Genomic DNA, 19,792 nt, shown 5'->3' on the forward strand with positions numbered 1-19,792 from the left:
ATATTCAAAAGAAACTATGTCATTTTGAAATGAAACTTTAAGATTTTCAATGACACTGCAAGATTTCAAAAGACACTATGATATTTTGAATGATACTACAAGAATTCAAATGACACTACAAGATTTTGAAATGAAACTTTAAAATTTTAAATGACACTACTTCGATATACAAATGACATTATAACATTTCAAATAACACTACTCCGATATACAAATGACACTTTAACATTTCGAATAACACTACAATATTTTAAATGACCATTTAATATTTCAAATGACACTTTAGTATTTCAAATGACACTACTCCGACATACAAATGACACTACAAGATTTGGAACGACACTATAACATTTCGAATGATACTATGACGTTTCAAATGACACTATGAGATTTCGAATGACACTATAATATTTGTAATGACACTATACCATTTTGAAAGATACTTTAACATTTCGAATAACACTTTAAGATTTCGAATGAAACTTTAACATTTGAAATAACACTTTAACATTTCAAAATGATACTTTAAGATTTTGAAATAACACTATGAGATTTCGAATGACATTACATGATTTCGAATGACACTATAACATTTTGAAAGACACTTTAAGATTTTGCATGAAACATTAACATTTGAAATGATACTTTAGCATATCAAAATGACACTTTAAGATTTTGAAATAACACTATTAGATTTCGAATGATATTACATGATTTCGAATAACACTATAAAATTTCGAATGACACTACATGATTTCGAATGACACTATAATATTTTGAATGACACTATAATATTTTGAAAGACACTTTAACATTTCAAATGACACTTTAACATTTCAAATGAAACTTTAACATTTCAAATAACACTATAATATTTGGAACGACACTTTAACATTCCGAATGACACTACATGATTTCGAATGACACTATAACATTTCGAATGAACGACACTTTAACATTGCGAATGACACTATGAAATTTTGAAAGACACTATAACATTTCGAATGACACTATAACGTTTTGAATGACACTATGAGATTTCGAATGACACTATAAGATTTCAAATGACACTATGACATTTCAAAGACACTTCGAATGACACTATGACATTTCACATGATACTATGACAGTTCAAATGACATTATTACAATTCAAAATGACACTATGACTGTCATAGTGTCATTCGAAATGTCATAGTGCCATTTCTTAGTGTCATAATGTTTAGGGTTTAGGGTTTAGTGTCACACCCCAATTCTTGAATGAATAAATATAATCGAGGTGCAACTAATTCATAGAAATAAACAAGGAACAACCTTGTAAAAATCCGAAATAGGATAGAAAGTCGGGCTATGCCCCTTTGGATCACAAGTTTTGTTTCATGTTTCTGACAACCAACATTCATTAGCATAAAACTAGAATTTCAAATTTAAGCTCGACATGAAGTCATCTTAAGTTGAGAAAACAAAAGATGTATAAGAGTAATTGCTACAGCGGAAGTCTAACATATGAATTTTAACTCTAGCCTCAGCTCCGTCCCGTCAGCACCAGCCAGCCAACCTGAAAACATTTGAAAGTATTTTTGGGCTAAGTACTAATGTACTTAGTGGGCATGCATTTTCATAAACATTTCATTATTTTCTTAAAGACAGTTTATCCAATCATACTTGACATGACTTAGAAGGTTTTAAATTGAAAGAAGTACTTCTAAGCATGTTAAAACATTTTCTTTCATTTGTGCGCACATGTCACACTCCCTTTCTGTTACTCGCTGTGATCCCGGACCTCTAGCCACCGACGGATCCATTTCTCCCATTGCACTTGCCCTGAGGACGTAACTCAGACAAGTTGAATTGACCTCGGGACGCTAACCAGGCAGGCCTTACATGATACATGCTCCGGAACACATCCAGCCAAGCACCCTTATAACGCCTCTTACATGAATTAGTGCCCGATGGAGATCAACCCACCGAAACAACTAACAAGTGTACACAATTCTCAAATAACGTGTTAGGCCATAAGAGAACCTCGATCGATCCATGAATTGCGAGCCTTAAACAGAGCAGAGTGCACATAAACATTTTATTGGATAAACAGTTTTCATTATATTAAATAAACAATTTGCATTTCATTGAAACATTTAGAGCTTAATAACTCAATCATACTTTGTACATTTGGAAAGTAAGCCCACCTGGTTAGGCAAAGCCTGAAGATCATAATCACATATAAACCTGTCTTGGGAAAGCAGCGCTAATCCCCTGGTCACAAAGCCTACAAGAAATTCTATTCTTAATAGGTCTCGTGAAGCTAATCTTAAGTCATGGTGTAGTGCTTAATATTCTATGATTCACTTAGCCGGGTTTTTAAACTTTAATGAATAAATAATTGAAAACATTTCTCTTGAGTTAAGAACACCAACAATATTCTTACTCATCTTTCTTTAATAATTGGAATTATAAATAAAACCAATTAAATCTTAAATACTCTTATTGCAAAAATATAATGCAAATTCATGTCATGCTTGGCATATAATAAGAAATTACTTAAAATATGCGTATAATAATAATTTAATATTATTATGAAAATTAAAAAAAATAATTAATCAAACTTAAAGAAGTCTAATTAATTTAATAGTGCAGTCCATTTAAAAAAAAACAAATCTGCATAGCTTAACTAAATAAAAAATGGATTGGGCTCAATAATTCAATTAATAGTCAACTCAAGGTTTTTTTTAAAAAATTTTCCTAGCCCATTTTAGATAAAAATCGGCCCAACTCCCATGGCCCAATCCTAAGCTAAGCCCTAGCCCATTTCTCCTCCCCCCTTTCCCATATCAAACACACGCACACACACATTCAGAAACACACACACACATGCAGCTGCTGCTGCTGCGCAGCAGCCTTCCCCTCCTCGCCTTCTTCTCTCCTCCGGCGGACGGTAGCAGCGCCGGCCGCCGCCGCCGCCATCCCTGACTTCCCTATCCCTCGCCCTTGCTCTCTCTTTCTTCCTCACCTCTCTCGACTGCTCTCTCGCCGCGGATGCTCGCCGGAGCGAGCGGCGACAACCAATGCCCCTCGGTTCTCCCTTCTCTCGGTTCAAAACAGAGGATCACCGCCTCCGTCCATCTCTCTCTCACCGTGGTTGGAAGGTAGCGGCAGAGCCGCCGTGCCCTATCCCCCTTCTCTCTGACTTCCGCCAGACCCCATTGCCGCTGCTACTCCATCGTGCCCGGCGACGAGCGCCGCTCCGGCTACTTCTCCCTCGAACCCCCCTGTCACTCCCCCTGCTCCCTCTCCTCCTTGACGACGACGGACGCCGCCGCCTGAAGCTCTAGGCTAAGCCTCCCCCGACTGACCCCCCATACCGACACCCTTCCCTTCAATATCCGGCGACCACAGCGGCTGCCATGGCCGCCTCTCCCTCACCATTCCGGCCGACAGCAGCAGGAGAACCACCGCCGCCGACCGCATCTGCCACCACCATTACTCCCCTGCCAGACTTTACACTTACAACCATACAGCCCACACCCGACAAAGCTCAAGACTCAAGTTTGATTCATATAGCATACAAAACATTTCTCTATTTCCCTTTTTATGGATCCATTGTAAAAGCAGTACATGAATTTATACTGTATGCATCATCAAGTAAAGTTCACATTTTTTTTTATCATGCTTATAAAAAATGAAATCTTATGCAGTTTAATGCTCATAAAAATTTGGTGAATTGCTAAAACGAAACTAGTTGAGTAGAATAGGCAAGGGAGTACATAGATGAACCTTTAGAAGTTTTTAGTTGAGCCGTTGAAATCTGAAATGGTTCGATTGCTTGATTTGCGAGGAGAATGAATTGCTTTCTGTCTCAACTTGGCTCAGAAAAATAATTTGTATAAATTGAGTAAAGGAGAGCTTGGATATGGTATACTTATGGATGCAGAGGAGTTATGGAGCACTTGATTGCGTTAAAGTGGTGGTAGTAGGAGTTATGGAGCACTTGATTGCTTTAAAGTGGTGGTAGTGGGTGACAGCTTATTTTGAGGGAGGTAAGTGGTGTATGTTAGGTGAGTAGTAGGTGGGAGTAGTGGAAGTAGTGTAGTCAAAAGTGGCTAGTGAAAAGACATTGAGTGTGAGTGAGTTGAATCATTGATTGGACAATTAAAATTTGTCAGGGTTGAATTATCGGGACTGTAAAAATCTTTCAAGGTTCGGTAAATAAATGGTTCATGTAAATAAAACTATATGAAATGCATATGAATTTAAATAACTCAATGAAATTAAATAACTCAAATTTTCAAAACTTTTAAAAATCATTTTTGTTGGAATTAAAATAAATCGTTTTTTTTTTTATTCGGCGTGAATCAATCTGATTCTAAGTTCAAAATAATTCTAAATTTAGCTAAGAAATAACGGGGTGTTACATTTAGTGTCATTTCAAATGTAGTGACATTTGAAATGTCGTAGTGTCATTTGAAATCTTGTAGTGTCCTTTGAAATGTCATAGTGTTATTTGAAATCTTGTAGTATCATTCAATTGTTGAAGTTTCATTTGAAATGTCATAGTGTCATTTGAAATCTTGTAGTGTCATTTGGAATCTTGTAGAGTCATTTGAATTGTTGAAGTGTCATTTGAAATGGTATAATGTCATTTGAAATGTCATAGTGTCATTTGAAATCTTGTACGTAGTATCATTTAAAATCTTCTAGTGTCATTTGAATTGTTGAAGTGTAATTTGAAATGGCGTAGTGACATTCGAAATGTCATAGTGTCATTTGAAATCTTGTAGTGTCATTTCAATGTCATAGTGTCATTTTTAAATCTTGTAGTGTCATTTGAAATGTCATAGTGTCATTTGAAATCTCGTAGTGTCATTTGAAATGTCATAATGTCATTTAAAATGTCATAGTGTCATTTGAAATCTTGTAGTGTCATTTGAAATATCATAGTGTCATTTAAAATCTTGTAGTATCATTTAAAAGGTCATAGTCTCATTTGAAATATCGTAGTGTGATTTGAAAGTTTGTAATGTCATTCGGAATGTCATAGTGTCATTTGAAATCTCGTAGTGTCTTTTGAAATGTCATTTGAAATCTTGTAGTGTCATTTAAAAGGTCATAGTGTCATTTGAAATATCGTAGTGTCATTTAAATGTCATAGTGTCATTTGAAATGTCATAGTATCATTTGAAATATCATAGTGTCATTTGAAATCTTGTAGTGTCATTTAAAAGGTCGTAGTGTCATTTGAAATGTCGTAGTGTCATTTGAAATCTTGTAGTGTCATTTATATACTACATACTTAAAAGAAAGAAACTACAAGTATTAAAAGAAAGAAACTATATATTTAAAAGAAAGAAACTATAGAAAAAAAATAAAGAAACTATAGAAATGAAATGATAAAAATAAAGAAACTATATAATTTAAAACTGAAAAAACAAAAAGAAAGAGAAAAAATGTGTATATATATGTCAAAAAAGTGAGAAAAATGTTAAATGAAGAAAGAAACTACATACTTAAAAGAAAGAAACTACAAGTATTAGAAAAAAGAAAAACACTACATACTTAAAAGAAAGAAACTACAAGTATTAAAAGATAAAAAACTACATACTTAAAAGAAAGAAACTATAGAAACTTATAAAAGAAAGAAACTACAAGTAAAAAGAAAGAAACTATATACTTAAAAGAAAGAAACTATAGAAATAAAATAAAAAAATAATAATTAAAAAATTGAAACGAAAAAGAAAAAAGAAGAAGACACTATATTTATATCTAAAGGACACTTTTAATATATCTAAATGATACTATTTTTCTTGGTAAATGACACCATTAATATGTAAAAAATACTTTAAACACAAAGAATAAAAATATTAAAAATCATGTTTGTCGAAAAGAAATTACACTATTTTTGTTAATAAAAAACACTTTAAAAATACTATAACAGTGACACTATTTTTATTACTAAAAAACACTTCAAAACAAAGAATGAAAATATTAAAAATAATGTGTAGGGAGCTGGGATTTCGAACCCACAACCCAGTGCCTACACATAGGCCCAGCCGCCCAAACCACTACGCTACCTCCTCAATTGTTAATAATTTCATTTACATTTTATAAAATTAGTAATAAAGTCATTGCAATTTTTTTTTAAAATATAAATTGGAGCCGGATCTCGGGTCCGACCCGACCCAGACCCGCGCTCACATACTGCGCGCAGAAATAAGCCGGCGCTCATGTAAGTGCTTCTCTTAATTTATTTGCGTACAAAAGATAATTTATGTTGTTTTTATCTTCGTTTAAGAGAAAAATTATACGATAGAACTCCAATCTAATTTTTGCATCATAGAACTCTAAAAAAAATCCAAACTTAAAAAAATGAGGAAAGCAATTAATCAATAGTTCATTTCATATAGTAGTTCTAAAAACTTTGCATTGAGGACTATACAATTATTTGTGGGATTTTCATGTGCATAAACATGTTTCTTTATCATATTACGATAGATGGTTATAAGTATTTTTCATATTACGATAGATGGTTATTATAAATTTAATTTAATTTGAGATTTTTATAATAAAAAATAATAAAATTTTAATTATTTATAAGTATTATTTTAAATAAAATCAGTCATCCTCAATTTAATAAAGAGGCTTAGCTTTACACGCAAGCCGAGGGAAAAAAATGAAAATTTAATGGGCAACAAAATCAGAAAACATTAACATCACATAAAATTAGAGTGTTAAGGAAATAAAAGTCATCCAATAAGCAACGTGTTCTCTCAGTCTCCACAAAATCCAACTCTTATGCCTGTCTTCCCAGTTCGAAAATGGACCATTGGGAAACACAATACCACAAACATATTTAAGGCCACAAAAACATTATAAACAATAATACTAGCAAGATAGATAAACAATACAACAAGTAATAATGAAGATAAAGGCCTCTACCATCCCACCACACAGTCACAAACACTTCCCCTTTCCCTCCAAAAATCGCACGCCACAATGGGGTGCACCTCATCCAAGCGAATCGAGGTCGCCGTCGACGCCTACCGCCCCCCGCCGTCGAGCTTCGCCGTCTTCGACGTCAACGCCATCGAGGAGCCCTGGCTCAAGGACGGCAGCGACGCCGACCGGGACGACGAGAAGCCTCCGCCCGTGCCGCCCCCACTCCTCGACAAGCTCAACGGCGCCATCGACGCCGCCCCCCGCACCTGGGATGAAGTCAGCAAGGCGCTCGAGGATCTCAAGCCCAAACTCGCAGCCGCGGCCCTGCCGCCGCCGCCGCCGAATCCAGTTGAGGCAGAATCGCCTGCAGCGGCGCCCCAGGCGATGCGTAAGAACTTCTCCTTCCACACCCTAGAAGAGCTGGAGACGAAAGTTGCAGCCAAACCAGTAAGCGAGAAGAAGCGAGTGGAGCCAGCAGCAGCGGTAGTAGCCGTGGCGAGATCGCTGAAAGACAACATCTTCATACAGAAGGACAGGGAGGAGAGGGAGAAGGAGGGGCGGGGGGCGGGGTTCGTGAGGCGGGACCCGCTGGGGGACTTCGAGGCGATCTGCCCGCCGGGAGGGGAGGATGCGGTGGTGGTGTACACGACGTCGCTGGGCGGGGTGCGGCGGACGTACGAGGACTGCAACCGCGTGCGGCAGCTCATGGAGACGTACCAGGTGGTGTTCGACGAGCGGGACGTGGCGCTGGACGGGGGCTTCCGGGGGGAGCTGCGGGGGCTGGTGGGGGAGGGGGCGGCCGTGCCGCGGGTGTTCGTCAAGGGGAGGTATATAGGCGGGGCGGAGGAGGTGGTGGGGCTCAACGAGACGGGGCGGCTCAGCCGGATACTCAACTGGGCCAAGGTGGAGAGGGGGGCCGGGAGGCTGGGCTGCAGGGGCTGTGGGGGGGCGAGGTTTGTGCCGTGTTTGGGGTGTGGGGGCAGTTGCAAGATACTTGTGGGGGGCGTCAAAGAGAGGTGTGGAGAGTGTAATGAGAATGGTTTGGTTCATTGCCCCATTTGTGTTTGATCAATTAGTGCTTTTCCTTTTTGCTTTTCAGATATAATTGTTTGTGGGAATTTCAGGTATGTGTTTAGTATATTACTGCACACCCATGGTTTTGTTAATAGTGAGTTTTTTGTTGTCTTTGTATTTTATCCTTGTGAATAAAATGAGATGATGAGTGTAGAATGGTGTCAAGAAATTGGGTTTATGAGATGATTGTAGAATGGTGTCAAATTTGGAAGGAAATTTTTTTTTGTTGAAATTCGAATAAGATGATGAGTGTAGAATGGTGTGAAGAAATTGGGTTTATGAGATGAGCATAGAATGGTGTCAAAATTAGAAGGAAAAAAGAAATTGTTGAAATTTATATAAAATTAAAAATATTTAAAAATAGGGCCCAACCGGGTTCGAACCGGTGACCTCTTGATCTGCAGTCAAATGCTCTACCACTGAGCTATGGACCCTTGTTAAAATAATTTAAAATCTAAGTTTATTAATCAGGTAACTCTTTAGTACTTTTTTATTAGATATTAATAGTACTAAATAAAGTAAATTTAAAGGCCGCGTTATGATGAATTCGAACCCAAGACGTTAGGTCTTAGACATCAACCATTTTACCCGTTTGACTAATACACGCATACAAAGAAGTATATTAAGCACTCAAGAAGTAGATGGATGTGGTACTACCATTATTGATGTTTCTTATGATCTTATCCAATACAAACATAGAAATTCAAAACTATTTCATTCATGTTCTTTAGTTTAGTTAAATTATTCATTAATGTATATAAATATTTCAACAATATTATTTTGATTCTTGTTCTCACTAATGTTTTTATCTTTAGGGTAAATTGCAAAATAAGTCACGAACTTTGACCCATTTTTCAATTTCAACATCACTTTTAAATCTTTGCAAATAAATACATATTCTTTTCAATTTTTGCAATTGAAGCTTCGACTTAAATTTCAGGCAACCGAAAAAATGACATGGCATCTCGTTGCCACAGTGAACCGAAATAAAATCACGTCATTCTCTCAACGTGAGAGAAACGACATCGTTCAAACAAATCGAATATATTAAAAATAAATTAGGATTCACATATTGAAAATTTCCCCTATCCCCTGGGCGATATAAACGCTCATGTTTCTGTTGCAGCAAATCACATATATCATTGTGTATATGATTCTTAAGTTTTTGTTGAGGAAATACAATATAAACCCCGAAGGAACTCTGCTTTGTAACCTCAAAACAGCCGGATTCATTTCTTAAGTACTTTGAAGGGAGAAAAAGATTTAATACGAGAATCTTTTTTCCTCTTTTTGGTGACAGCAGCGATTCCTTCGAAATCGTCCAGGGGATAGTGAAAATTTTCAATATGTGAACCCTAATTTATTTTTAATATATGCTATTTGTTTGAACAATATCTCACGTGGAGAGAATGACGTGGTTTTATTTCGGTCCAATGTGGCAACGAGATGTCATGTCATTTTTCCGATTGCCTGAAATTTAATTAAGTTGAAGTCTCACTTGCAAAAATTGAAAAGAATATGTATTTATTTGCAAAGATTTAAAAGTGACGTTGAAATTGAAAAATGGGTCAAAGTTCGTGACTTATTTTGCAATTTACCCTTATCTTTATTTCAATTAGGTAGTCTTTATTAGTCGTTGAACTACGTCAAATCATTAAGAAACAAGAAAAATCAAAGTTGGCAATGGCTCCTCCGTCTCTCGACTATCTCTGAATCACTCAAGCTTAGTATCCCACTTTATCTAATACTACTATAAACATTATATGACTACCGATTAAAGAATATGTACATGACAGTAATCCCAAAATTGACAGTAATCCCAAAATTGACATAAACAATTAAAAAAACATTGGGAAACGAAGCTCTAATTTGTGATTTCGTTTTAAAGCCAAAGTGGTAATTAGTTTATACGACTTCACAGAATAGACGATGCAATTTATATCGAAATAGCATTAAGTATTTAGACATGTGAAAAAAGTGAGCTCATTAAATCCAAAGCCACTACTCATTTCCAAACAATACTAAAACAGAAACAGGTATGAAGCACTTTAGTTACAAAGTAGTATCTAGCAGATCTATCTCATCAAACATGCCAATAATAGAAGGCAGATGTGGCCATTTGTTGAGCTAATGTAACACAGTACCAGTGCAAATACTGAAAGGTTTCCAATAGCATGAGTGCCTACAATATCCAAAGCAATGCAAAATTAAATATATACTCCATATATAAATGATGAGTTTATATATATATATATACCTGAGACACACTCAACTCTTGATGATATCTGTTAGCAGCAGAGTGTCCGACTAATGATCTGAACACGGCACGGTTTAGAGGCGGGCAGGCCATCCTGCATCGTACACGAACCTGCAGCATTGCCAATTAAACCCTCCTCTCAATCATCCTAAGATTAAAAACAGAATTGAATGCGTAGCTACCTGAGCAGGATAGAATGATCTGCCCGGAATCTCAGGGTGCGGCCAAGCTTCTGGATCGATATTCATGCCTCCAAAGCTTACTGCCTGCTCATCATCATCACATTAATTTGGAATTTGGAGAAGAAGAGGCACACAAATTAAATCTACCTCGAAAATTCCATGCAGTAGTCTAGTGCTATAATTATAGAGGAAGACAGGTGTTCCAGGCCTTATTGCTCTAACCGATTCTCCAAAACGATCAGGGAGTCCTGCTCAATCGAAAACATCCACTTATTACAACTTCAACACTCAAATTCATCACAAACTATAATCAGATTCATTCAGTTATGGGTTTAGAGAAACAAAAAGAGGGGAAATTACTCATCATGCATCATCATCATTTCGTATTTTGATGGAAACATTAAAGAATTATATATCAATGCAAGTTGCAACGCAGGATTAAATCTTTTTCGTCGTCGGAAATTTCTGGAATATATATTCTCATCTTGCAACTACACCCAAAATACCAAATTTCTGCAATTAATCCACGCAATGCGCAAAGGGTTTTGAGTGGAAAACGAAAAGAAAGTAAAACAAGTATGTATGAATTCAAGAAAGAGAGAAAATAATTTTGTCGAACCGAATATATTTCGCCGGAGACAGTCGAGAATGGTCCCATTATTGCAGACGAAGATATAGCCGCCGAGAGCCTCACCCAGCGGCAAGAACTCCGAGTATGCCCGCCGCTTCCGCGCCACCGCCTTCACCTTTCTCTTCTGAGTCTCCTCCGCCTTTCTCTGCTGAGTCTCCTCCATCGCTTTCTTGTTCTCGCCATTACCATCTAACCCAAGCTCCTCCTTTTATAATCGCTCAAATGTTCAGTTGCGATTTCCGTTAATTAATTTTATATTTACTTATTTTTCAGATGAAAATTCCGTTGGGCGGTATTGTTAAACCAACTAACTAAATCGTTTAAGTTTGAGGGAAAAAAATAATTACATTTATTCTTTTTCACTTCGATGTACATATACTTTGAATGAGTTGCATTGCTAAAAAGAAAAATGTTAGAGCACTCCCAGCAGAAATCCCAAAATTATGCTCCTATATTCCTCCCTAAAGCTTCCCTATTTAATTTTAGGATCTCGATTTTATAAATGCATACATCAAATCTCCTATTTTCTACATAAAAATAATAATTATGTGTGGGCCCTACTAATTATAAGCTTAAAATAAATTTAGGGTGGATGTAAATTTAAGATTGAATTTAGGTAGGTGTAAAATTTTTTGTGGACCCCATCTAATTTAGGGGATCTGCTGGATGCATTTTTTATCTCATTTTCAATTATTTTAGCCTAAATTTAGAGTTAGTGATGCATTTAGGTGATCTGCTGGGAGTGCTCGTATTAAACCATGTAAATAACTTGAGTTGACTTAGAGTCAAACTCGAGCATTAATCGTGTATTAATCGTGCGAGTTTGAGCTACCTTTTTTAGATGATTCTTTAAATTTGGTTAAATTTATTTATATTTTTTAAACACTTCACTCGAGTAGAAAAGATTCAAGTTCTATGAAATGAAGAAAGAGTTATTTCTCGAATCTCAAATAAAAGGATAATATTAGATTGATATAAATGAATCGAGTCCGAGCCTTAATCGTGCGAGTTCGAGCGAGGTGTTACCATGGCATGCAAAATCCTATGCAATTTATTATGCTGATTAAAACTATTTCGAGCCTATAGTAAATGTGTGTAGAGGAATATTCTACATCTTATTTATACTCATTAATACTATTATGAGCCTATAATATATAGGTTTCGAGAGTACCGAATCTTTTGTCATGAGTGTACGTAGTATTTTAAATTATCCTATAACTTTTAATAATCGGATAAAACTGAATTAATTTTAAAATTAATTATATAAATAAGTTAAAACAAAAATTCAAATAACTAAATATAAACACTATAGCTTGCTTCATAATTAACAAAACACTGTATTAGTACAAATAGTAAATTTTTGTGATTCGGTTTTTGAAGCAACATATATTGTAACAGTGTATAGATGTAAAGCTTGAGCCCAATCGTGCGAGTTCGAGTGAGTTTTCTTTCAAGTGGTTTGTAAAATCTGACTTAACTTATTTATACTCATTATATATAATATTGTTACTCGAAAACTATAATTAATTATGAGTTTACTAGATAAGTCTAAAGGATTCAAGTCGAGCTCAATTGAGTGGAACTTGAGTCATAATCGTGCTGAATTGTAGCGAGTTCTTTCTAAACACCATGGGTTATGTTAGACGAGCGAAGATACTAATCTAATGATGATGTTTGCCTTCTTCAATGTCTCGTTGATGAGATCCATCCTCCTCGATTTCTCCAACATAAGCTCAATGCAGTGTGAAGCACACACCGATTGTCTGGTAACCGGCCTAGCTAGCCTCCTTCATGAAGGCCGAGGTGGAGTATGTGATGGGGCATATAGCTCGCCTAATTAATCATTATTCGTGCATGTCCAAGTGTTAATTAGACGAGGATCATGAGCGTGGGTGAAGAAGAGAGCCGTATAATTCTTATTGCTAAATCCAATGTTTGAGCTTCTGTGGTGCTCCCAACTACCGCAAATTCTTGAATTGAAGCCTCTTTCTTTGTATAGCACTCACCCTTTTCTGTTGAAGACTCTATGTCATAACCTTACAGCATATTATTGCATGCCATTATTTATACTATTTTGAGCATATACTAAATGTGTGTAGAGGAATGTTCTGCATCTTATTTATACACATCAATATATTGCCACCCCTCAAACTGTTTTTTGTGATTCAAAGTATATGTAACTATAATTATTTAAAGGGGTTATTGCCGAAAAATACATGTAGTTTGTCAATTTTCTGGTTTATAACATGACTTTATAATTTGACCAGAAAATACATCAATTTTCAATTTAATCGCAATTATAACATGACTTTATAGCACAAAGTTTCAATTTATTCTCAATTATAACATGACATTGTAATTAATTTAGTATAATAATATCAAATTTTAATACATTAAATATTTTTAATTTTCTTTTCATCTCACAATATACTATATTTGATAAATATACATCTATATGTAAATAATATATAATATTATTTACTTTTTAACATAGTTTCTATTATATATGTACCTAAATTATTTATTGGTCCTAATATTTTATAATTTCATAATTTAAATAAATAAATACTTATTATATATGTAATATATTAATAGAATATTAAAATCAAATTTATATATATATATATATAGAGGTGTCAATATATAAAAGTATCCACTTTCATATTGTAAAATTAAAATCTAGCCTATGAAATAAAAACATAAAATTTTAGCCAGTTTTTGCGTGAAAAGACTAAAATGCCCCTCCTTAAATATTTGCAATTTCTCTTTCTCTGTCATTAGCACTCTCTTCTCTCTCTCTCTCTCGGCGATTCACCGGCTTCTCTCTTCTCTCTCTCTCTCGGCGATTCACCGCCAGATTTCCGCCCATTCCTTCACCGCCATTCACCTCCGTGAAGACTATGGTTATTTGCGCCCCGCCGCCGCCTTCGTCTTCATCGTCGTCCGCAACAGAGTTGGCGATTCCGGCGGCGTGGTGGTCGCAACACCACCGCTGGCGAAGATCTCCCATTTTCTCTCTCTGGCGAACAGATCGAAGTTGCACCGATCTGTTGGACGGATAGCAAGCCCCTCCCCAGCCGAAGTGCCTCTATGGCAAGGAGGCGGCGGCGGACGAGGGTACGGCGGCGTGGTGGCCGCAGCACCACCGCTGGCGAAGCTAGATCTAGCTCCTCCGCCTTGGTCTCTCTCTTCACCCTCTGCCGCGAAGCGCCGCCGCCCCCAGCCTCGTCGCCTTTGCCATCTTCTGCTTCACCCCCCACCGCGAAGCGCCGCCGCCCAGGCCTCGTCGTCTCTGCCCCGGCCTCGTCGCCTCCGCCATCTCCGACGTCAGGTAGGGGCGGCGCTCCTTCGGCTTCTTCTTCTCCTCCTCTTTCACGGTACAACATCGACTGCAATTTCTCTTCGTTTTGAGCCATTGCCGAGTAATTTTGGGGATTTTTCAGGCAAAAAAAACCCTAGTTCCATATCTGAGTAATTTTGGGGATTTTTGTTTTAATTCCTTGAAAAAAAAGTTTAGATCTGATACGTCTGTGAATGATTTTCGTTCTAAGATCTGTTGATTCGGATATTGAATGTTGAGATTGTTGATTCGAAGGAATTGTTGTATTTTAATTGTAGATTGAATTGATTTGAATAATATTTTGTTGTATTTTTATTGTTGATTTAGAGGAATTGATGTATTTTGATGGTAGATTGAGTTGTTGTATTTTGGTGTTGTACAGCAATTTGATTGAGCTGTATAATTATTTTTTTAATATTCTTAAATTCACAACCAAATTTATGAATTCACAATTTAATGTTCTTGAATTCACGACCATATTTATGAATTCACAACTAGATTTAAGAATTCACAACTAGATTTAAGAATTCACAATCAGGTCGATGAATTCACAACTTAATGTTCTTGAATTCACAACTAGCTCGATGAATTCACAACTTAATATTCTTGAATTTACAACCAAATCTATAAATTCACAATCAAAATAAATTACAGTTTTAATTGTGAATTCAAACTTTAAAAACTCAAATTCACAACTACTTTAATTAACAATCAAAATAAATTCTAATTGTGAATTAAATTCAGGTTGTGAATTCGACTGATTGTGAATTCACAACCAACATAAATCTGGTTGTGAATTAAATTTTGGTTGTGAATTCGTTTGTTGTGAATTCACAACCAAAAAATTCTAGTTGTGAATTAATTTTTTGTTGTGAATTCGACTGGTTGTGAATTAAAATTTGGCTGTGAATTCGACTAGTTGTGAATTCACAAACAAAAAATTCTGGTTGTGAATTCGACTGGTTGTGAATTCTCAATTCACAACCAGTGTGAATTCACAACCAAAAAATTTTGGTTGTGAATTCACACTGGTTGTGAATTGCGGGATTTTTTAAAGGGGTGGTGTAAAGTGGCCATTTTTTTAATTTTTAATGTGGAAGGGTATTTTGGTAACAGTGGCCATTTTTTTATGTTTTTATTTCATAGGCTAGATTTTAATTTTACAATATGAAAGTGGCCATTTTCAAAATCCACTCTATATAGAGGTTCAAATAAGAACCACTAATAAAATAAGAACGGAGAACCATTTTAAGCCATTCGATCATCAAGATCTACGGTAGATGCATCATCTTGGTGGATGGATGCAGGTGCTGGGTTCGAATCCTGAAGGGAGCAAAAAAATTATTTTTTTCAGATGCATTAAATTTAATAGCGGATGCATTAATTTGTATAGCAGATGCAGTAATTTTATTGGTTCTTATGTTCTCACGATAATTGTGGTTCTCACTATAACCGCACCCTATATAGGGATATATATATATATATATATATATATATATATATATATATATATATATAGGGTTAGGCTAAAATAAGAACTAGTTTTAGGATATAAATTAAGAACCAATATAAACCATTAGATCTTCAATTTTGGACGGTTAGATAGTGCCCATAATTAGGTGATCAATCACACGCTGATTACATATTAGGGGTGAAAGGTAATTTCATTTTTTGGTGTAATTATTCTTTCCTTAATTTAACGAATCGTGGGATACACTTCCGAAAACAAATTTGATCTCAATTCTTTTCTATCGTTCATAAACAATTTATATGAAGAACTTAAAAAAAAAAAAAAGACCTGTCTATGCAATACGATAGCATACGGTAGCAATCTTAATATTGTGATTATCTACACTGAACTATTCATGCAAACTGACAAAAATATTCATGCAAACTGACAAAACAATTCGTGCTCATTATACATACTGCTTGATTCACATACGGTAGTAATCTTAATATTGCGATTATCTACACTGAATGGTTCACGTTTTCATTCCGAGATATAAAGATTGTACATGGTGTGTTGAAAGTTTAGTCTGTATTTTTTAAAATTATACTATTCAATCATAAGTTATTTCATAGGTACATGCAACATCAATCGCATAACTTCAAATAGTATGTATACTTCAATAAAATTCATGCTCATATACGGCTTAATTCACATACGATAGCATTCTATTCACGTAGAGTTATAAAGATTACACATGGATCTCTTCTGTAATTAAATTCTCGTGGATAGCACACTCAAATGACATACATAGTTGAACAATTAGGGAAATTAGTAAAAACACGAAAAGAAAGCTGGATTACATAAATGCATAAAAAAAGTTCTGTAATTGTGGTTTCATATTGATTTTGAACATAAATGACACGAGAAAAAAAATACATTATACATGCATAAATGAATAAAACACATATTGGTTTCATAATAATATCATGAGCATAAGTTAATTCAGTGGTACATAAAAAATCAATCACGTAGCTTCAAGTAATGCATCCTATATTCATGTCGAGCTATGAAGATTTTACATGTTGAGCTAAAAAAAATATATGTCGATCTTTTTAAATTTATAATGGCATCCAATTCATGTGCATAACATTAATTATTCATATATTTATGCATTTTATTAATGCGCATACATTAATTATTTATATACTATATACATTCTATTCATACAATATATTATTCACATACTAATGTATCATATTCATGCGCATTTTTGAATAATTCATGTGCGATTGCATCATCTTCATGTCAAAGACTGTGAAACTATTTCATACATGATTTGTGAACCCTACTAATTCACGCAAATATACGATTGATATAAATATAAATTAATCTCAATCACATCAAATAATTATTCCAATTAAATATGGCGTCGTTTTCGGAAATGCGCTACGGATGCCAAAATTACCCTCCGGGTGAAATCAGGCGTGAATTGATTTGTAAAATAAAATGAATTAGTGGGAATCTTCAAAAGTTGATCCCAACCGTTAGATACGAAAGATCTAAGGCTAATATTAGGTCTTAATTTATATACTAAGAGGGGTTTGTGGCTCCAATGAGACCCCCTAATTTTAGTGAGATCTAAGGGCACGATCTGGTGCGTTTATTTTATCAATCCTATGGCTGATATTGTATCTGGAGGGTGATTTTTTTTTTTGCAGAGTTCGAATCCTGGAGGAAGCAGAATATTTTAAATTTTGTTATTCATCAATATATACTGCATTGTTCATCAGTATATACGACCCTGTTCATCAGTATATATGTCTTATTCATTACGAATTTTTTAAATTTTATTTTTCATCAGTATATACATCTTGTTCATTAGATATACGTTTTGTTCATTAGTATTATATGTCTTATTCATTGTACTCATATTACACGAAAAATAGGGGGTCTCACTGGAGCGCGCCCCTATATATATATATATATATATATATATGTGTGTGTGTGCATTTGTGTGTTGAAAATGTAGATATATATATATATATATATATATATATATATATATTATGAAATAATTAATCATTTAACTTAATTTTTATAAAAATTAATCAATTAATTAACAATATTTTATACATAACAATTTAATATAAATACAATAAATATTAATACATCTATGATGAAAAATAATCTAAATAGGGTCATGTTATAATTGAGAATAAATTGAAACTTGGTGAATTTTCTTGTCAGACTATAAAGTCATGTTATAATTGCGATTAAATTGAAAATTGATGTATTTTCTGGTCAAATTATAAAGTCATGTTATAAACTAGAAAATTGATAAACTACATGTATTTTCCGACAATAACCCCTTATTTAAATATGTTTGAATCCAACAGAGATGATGATGATGATCTGCAGGCACACGTAGTAAGCTTTGGAGGCAGTAAGTTTCTGGGTAGATCATTCTTTAATTCCAGCTGAGGTTCGTATACGATGCAGATATCGCAAAGAGTTGAGTGTGCCTCAGCTAAATTAAGGTCTGCCGCATCAATTAATTAGGCCAACACATTTAATCCATTGCTTTGGATATTGCTGCAGGCACTTGAGTTGTTAAGAGATAATCGACACTTTTTCTTATTTCTTAATGATTAAACAATGTAAATTATTCGAGTCGCGCGAGTTGAGTCAAACTTAAGTGTTGGAGTATTCTTTCTACATACTCTAAAGGTGATATCGTCATTGTGTAACTCAAAACATGTTTCTTTGGATGTCTCTCTTGAGTCTCTTGTTGGGTTTCTTGTTCGGTTGCAAGGTTATTTCTGGTTTGTTTCCTTGCGGGTTTTTTGAAGCTTTTTGGTAAGATATCTTTAAGATATTGCTTTTGCTTGAAGAGTTCGTTTCTTAAGGGTATCTTTGTACCCTAGGACTCGCAGCCTTATAAAAACCCTACATGGGCCCTGCGTTGGTCTGGTCTAGCAGTTCATGGGCTCTCTACTTCTTGGCAAGGGTTTTCATATTTAAAGAGTGCTTGACGATCATAGGCTGCTGCTGCTTTTCCGTTTATTCTCTTTACTTTGTGAGAGTATTTTTCGTGCATCCAGAGAGCATACCATTGGTGAGTGTGTGCTGTTGTTTTACACTTTACTTCTTTGGAAGCGTGAGTTGGTTTGATGTTCGTTGATCTGTACTCCAGCGTATTGGAGTGTTTATTGTCGTTGGTTTGAATGTGGATTGAGAGGCAATCACGTTTGTTGAGAGTAAGTTCTATCTTGCTCTCGGTAGTTCACGTAAGTGACGATTTGGGAAGATATAGTGGTTGGGAAGATATAGTGGCTAGGAAGATCGAGTCTTCGCTGTAAGTCCGTTGTATATCTTATATCCTCACTAGTGAACAGTTTGAACTGGGCGAGGCCCTCCAGACGTAGGTGTTTTATCACCGAACTGGGTAACCATTGTTGGTGTCTTGTGTTCTTTACTTTCCGCTTGATTTTCTTTGAATATTGCTGCTTACTCTACTTTGTGTGTAGCCGAGACAATTGATTATTGGATAGGTACAATTTCATTAAGCCTTAATCGTGCGAGTTTGAGCGAAGTATAAAATCTGGTTGAATTTATTTATACTCATTTATACTATTCCGAGCCTATAACAAATTAAAATAAGGCATGTCGAGCAATGCAGTGGTTTGTGACTAATTGATTTAATTTGTGAGAAATTTTATATGACTGATCAATGGTTAATATGTTATTGTTAGGTATTGATTTTCTTGTTTCCTATTTCGTTGTGCACCGCTCAATCTTATATAGATATATAGGAAAAAGGTTTGCCCTACGGGAAATACGCCCCCTGATGGTCTCACATCAAGACCAGAAGGTCCATCTTCATCCATGAAGCAACATTCCTTGATTTATTCACAATCCAATCATCG

At 35.3% G+C, this 19,792-nt stretch overlaps 2 protein-coding genes, 1 long non-coding RNA gene and 1 other non-coding gene across 4 annotated transcripts; 1 reads left to right on the top strand and 3 right to left on the bottom strand.

Moving 5' to 3' along the window:
* Positions 1–1,332: 1,332 nt before the first annotated feature.
* LOC131024575 (uncharacterized) lies at positions 1,333–3,903 on the bottom strand. The gene is made up of 3 exons (XR_009101928.1): positions 3,774–3,903; positions 2,189–2,268; positions 1,333–1,557 (listed from the first exon to the last, which is right to left on the bottom strand). It is a non-coding gene; the product is annotated as an uncharacterized LOC131024575 (long non-coding RNA).
* Positions 3,904–6,824: 2,921 nt separating this feature from the next.
* LOC131024553 (uncharacterized) lies at positions 6,825–8,184 on the top strand. The gene has a single exon (XM_057954069.1). It carries the CDS (start codon positions 6,990–6,992, stop codon positions 7,998–8,000), a length of 1,011 nt encoding a protein of 336 aa, XP_057810052.1. The 5' UTR covers positions 6,825–6,989; the 3' UTR covers positions 8,001–8,184.
* A 184-nt stretch (positions 8,185–8,368) lies between these two features.
* On the bottom strand, positions 8,369–8,440 carry TRNAC-GCA (transfer RNA cysteine (anticodon GCA)). Its single transcript has one exon. It is a non-coding gene; the product is annotated as a tRNA-Cys (tRNA).
* Positions 8,441–9,923: 1,483 nt separating this feature from the next.
* On the bottom strand, positions 9,924–11,349 carry LOC131024563 (DCD domain-containing protein NRP-B-like). The gene is made up of 5 exons (XM_057954078.1): positions 11,065–11,349; positions 10,593–10,693; positions 10,446–10,529; positions 10,264–10,374; positions 9,924–10,188 (listed from the first exon to the last, which is right to left on the bottom strand). The coding sequence occupies exons 1-5, from the start codon at positions 11,237–11,239 to the stop codon at positions 10,090–10,092; spliced, it is 570 nt and encodes a 189-aa protein (XP_057810061.1). The 5' UTR covers positions 11,240–11,349; the 3' UTR covers positions 9,924–10,089.
* Positions 11,350–19,792: the final 8,443 nt, after the last annotated feature.

Source organism: Salvia miltiorrhiza, chromosome 5, assembly GCF_028751815.1.
Source record: "Salvia miltiorrhiza cultivar Shanhuang (shh) chromosome 5, IMPLAD_Smil_shh, whole genome shotgun sequence".
NCBI classification, from domain to species: Eukaryota; Viridiplantae; Streptophyta; class Magnoliopsida; order Lamiales; family Lamiaceae; genus Salvia; species Salvia miltiorrhiza.

Coding starts and splice junctions, on each gene's coding strand:
- LOC131024553 (XM_057954069.1), top strand. CDS start 6,990: ATGGGGTGCACCTCATCCAAGCGAATCGAGGTCGCCGTCGACGCCTAC.
- LOC131024563 (XM_057954078.1), bottom strand. CDS start 11,239: ATGGAGGAGACTCAGCAGAGAAAGGCGGAGGAGACTCAGAAGAGAAAG. Junction 10,694..11,064: donor TCTCCGGCGAAATATATTCG/GTTCGACAAAAT, acceptor TCGATTGAGCAG/GACTCCCTGATCGTTTTGGA. Junction 10,375..10,445: donor GATCATTCTATCCTGCTCAG/GTAGCTACGCAT, acceptor GCAATGCTGCAG/GTTCGTGTACGATGCAGGAT.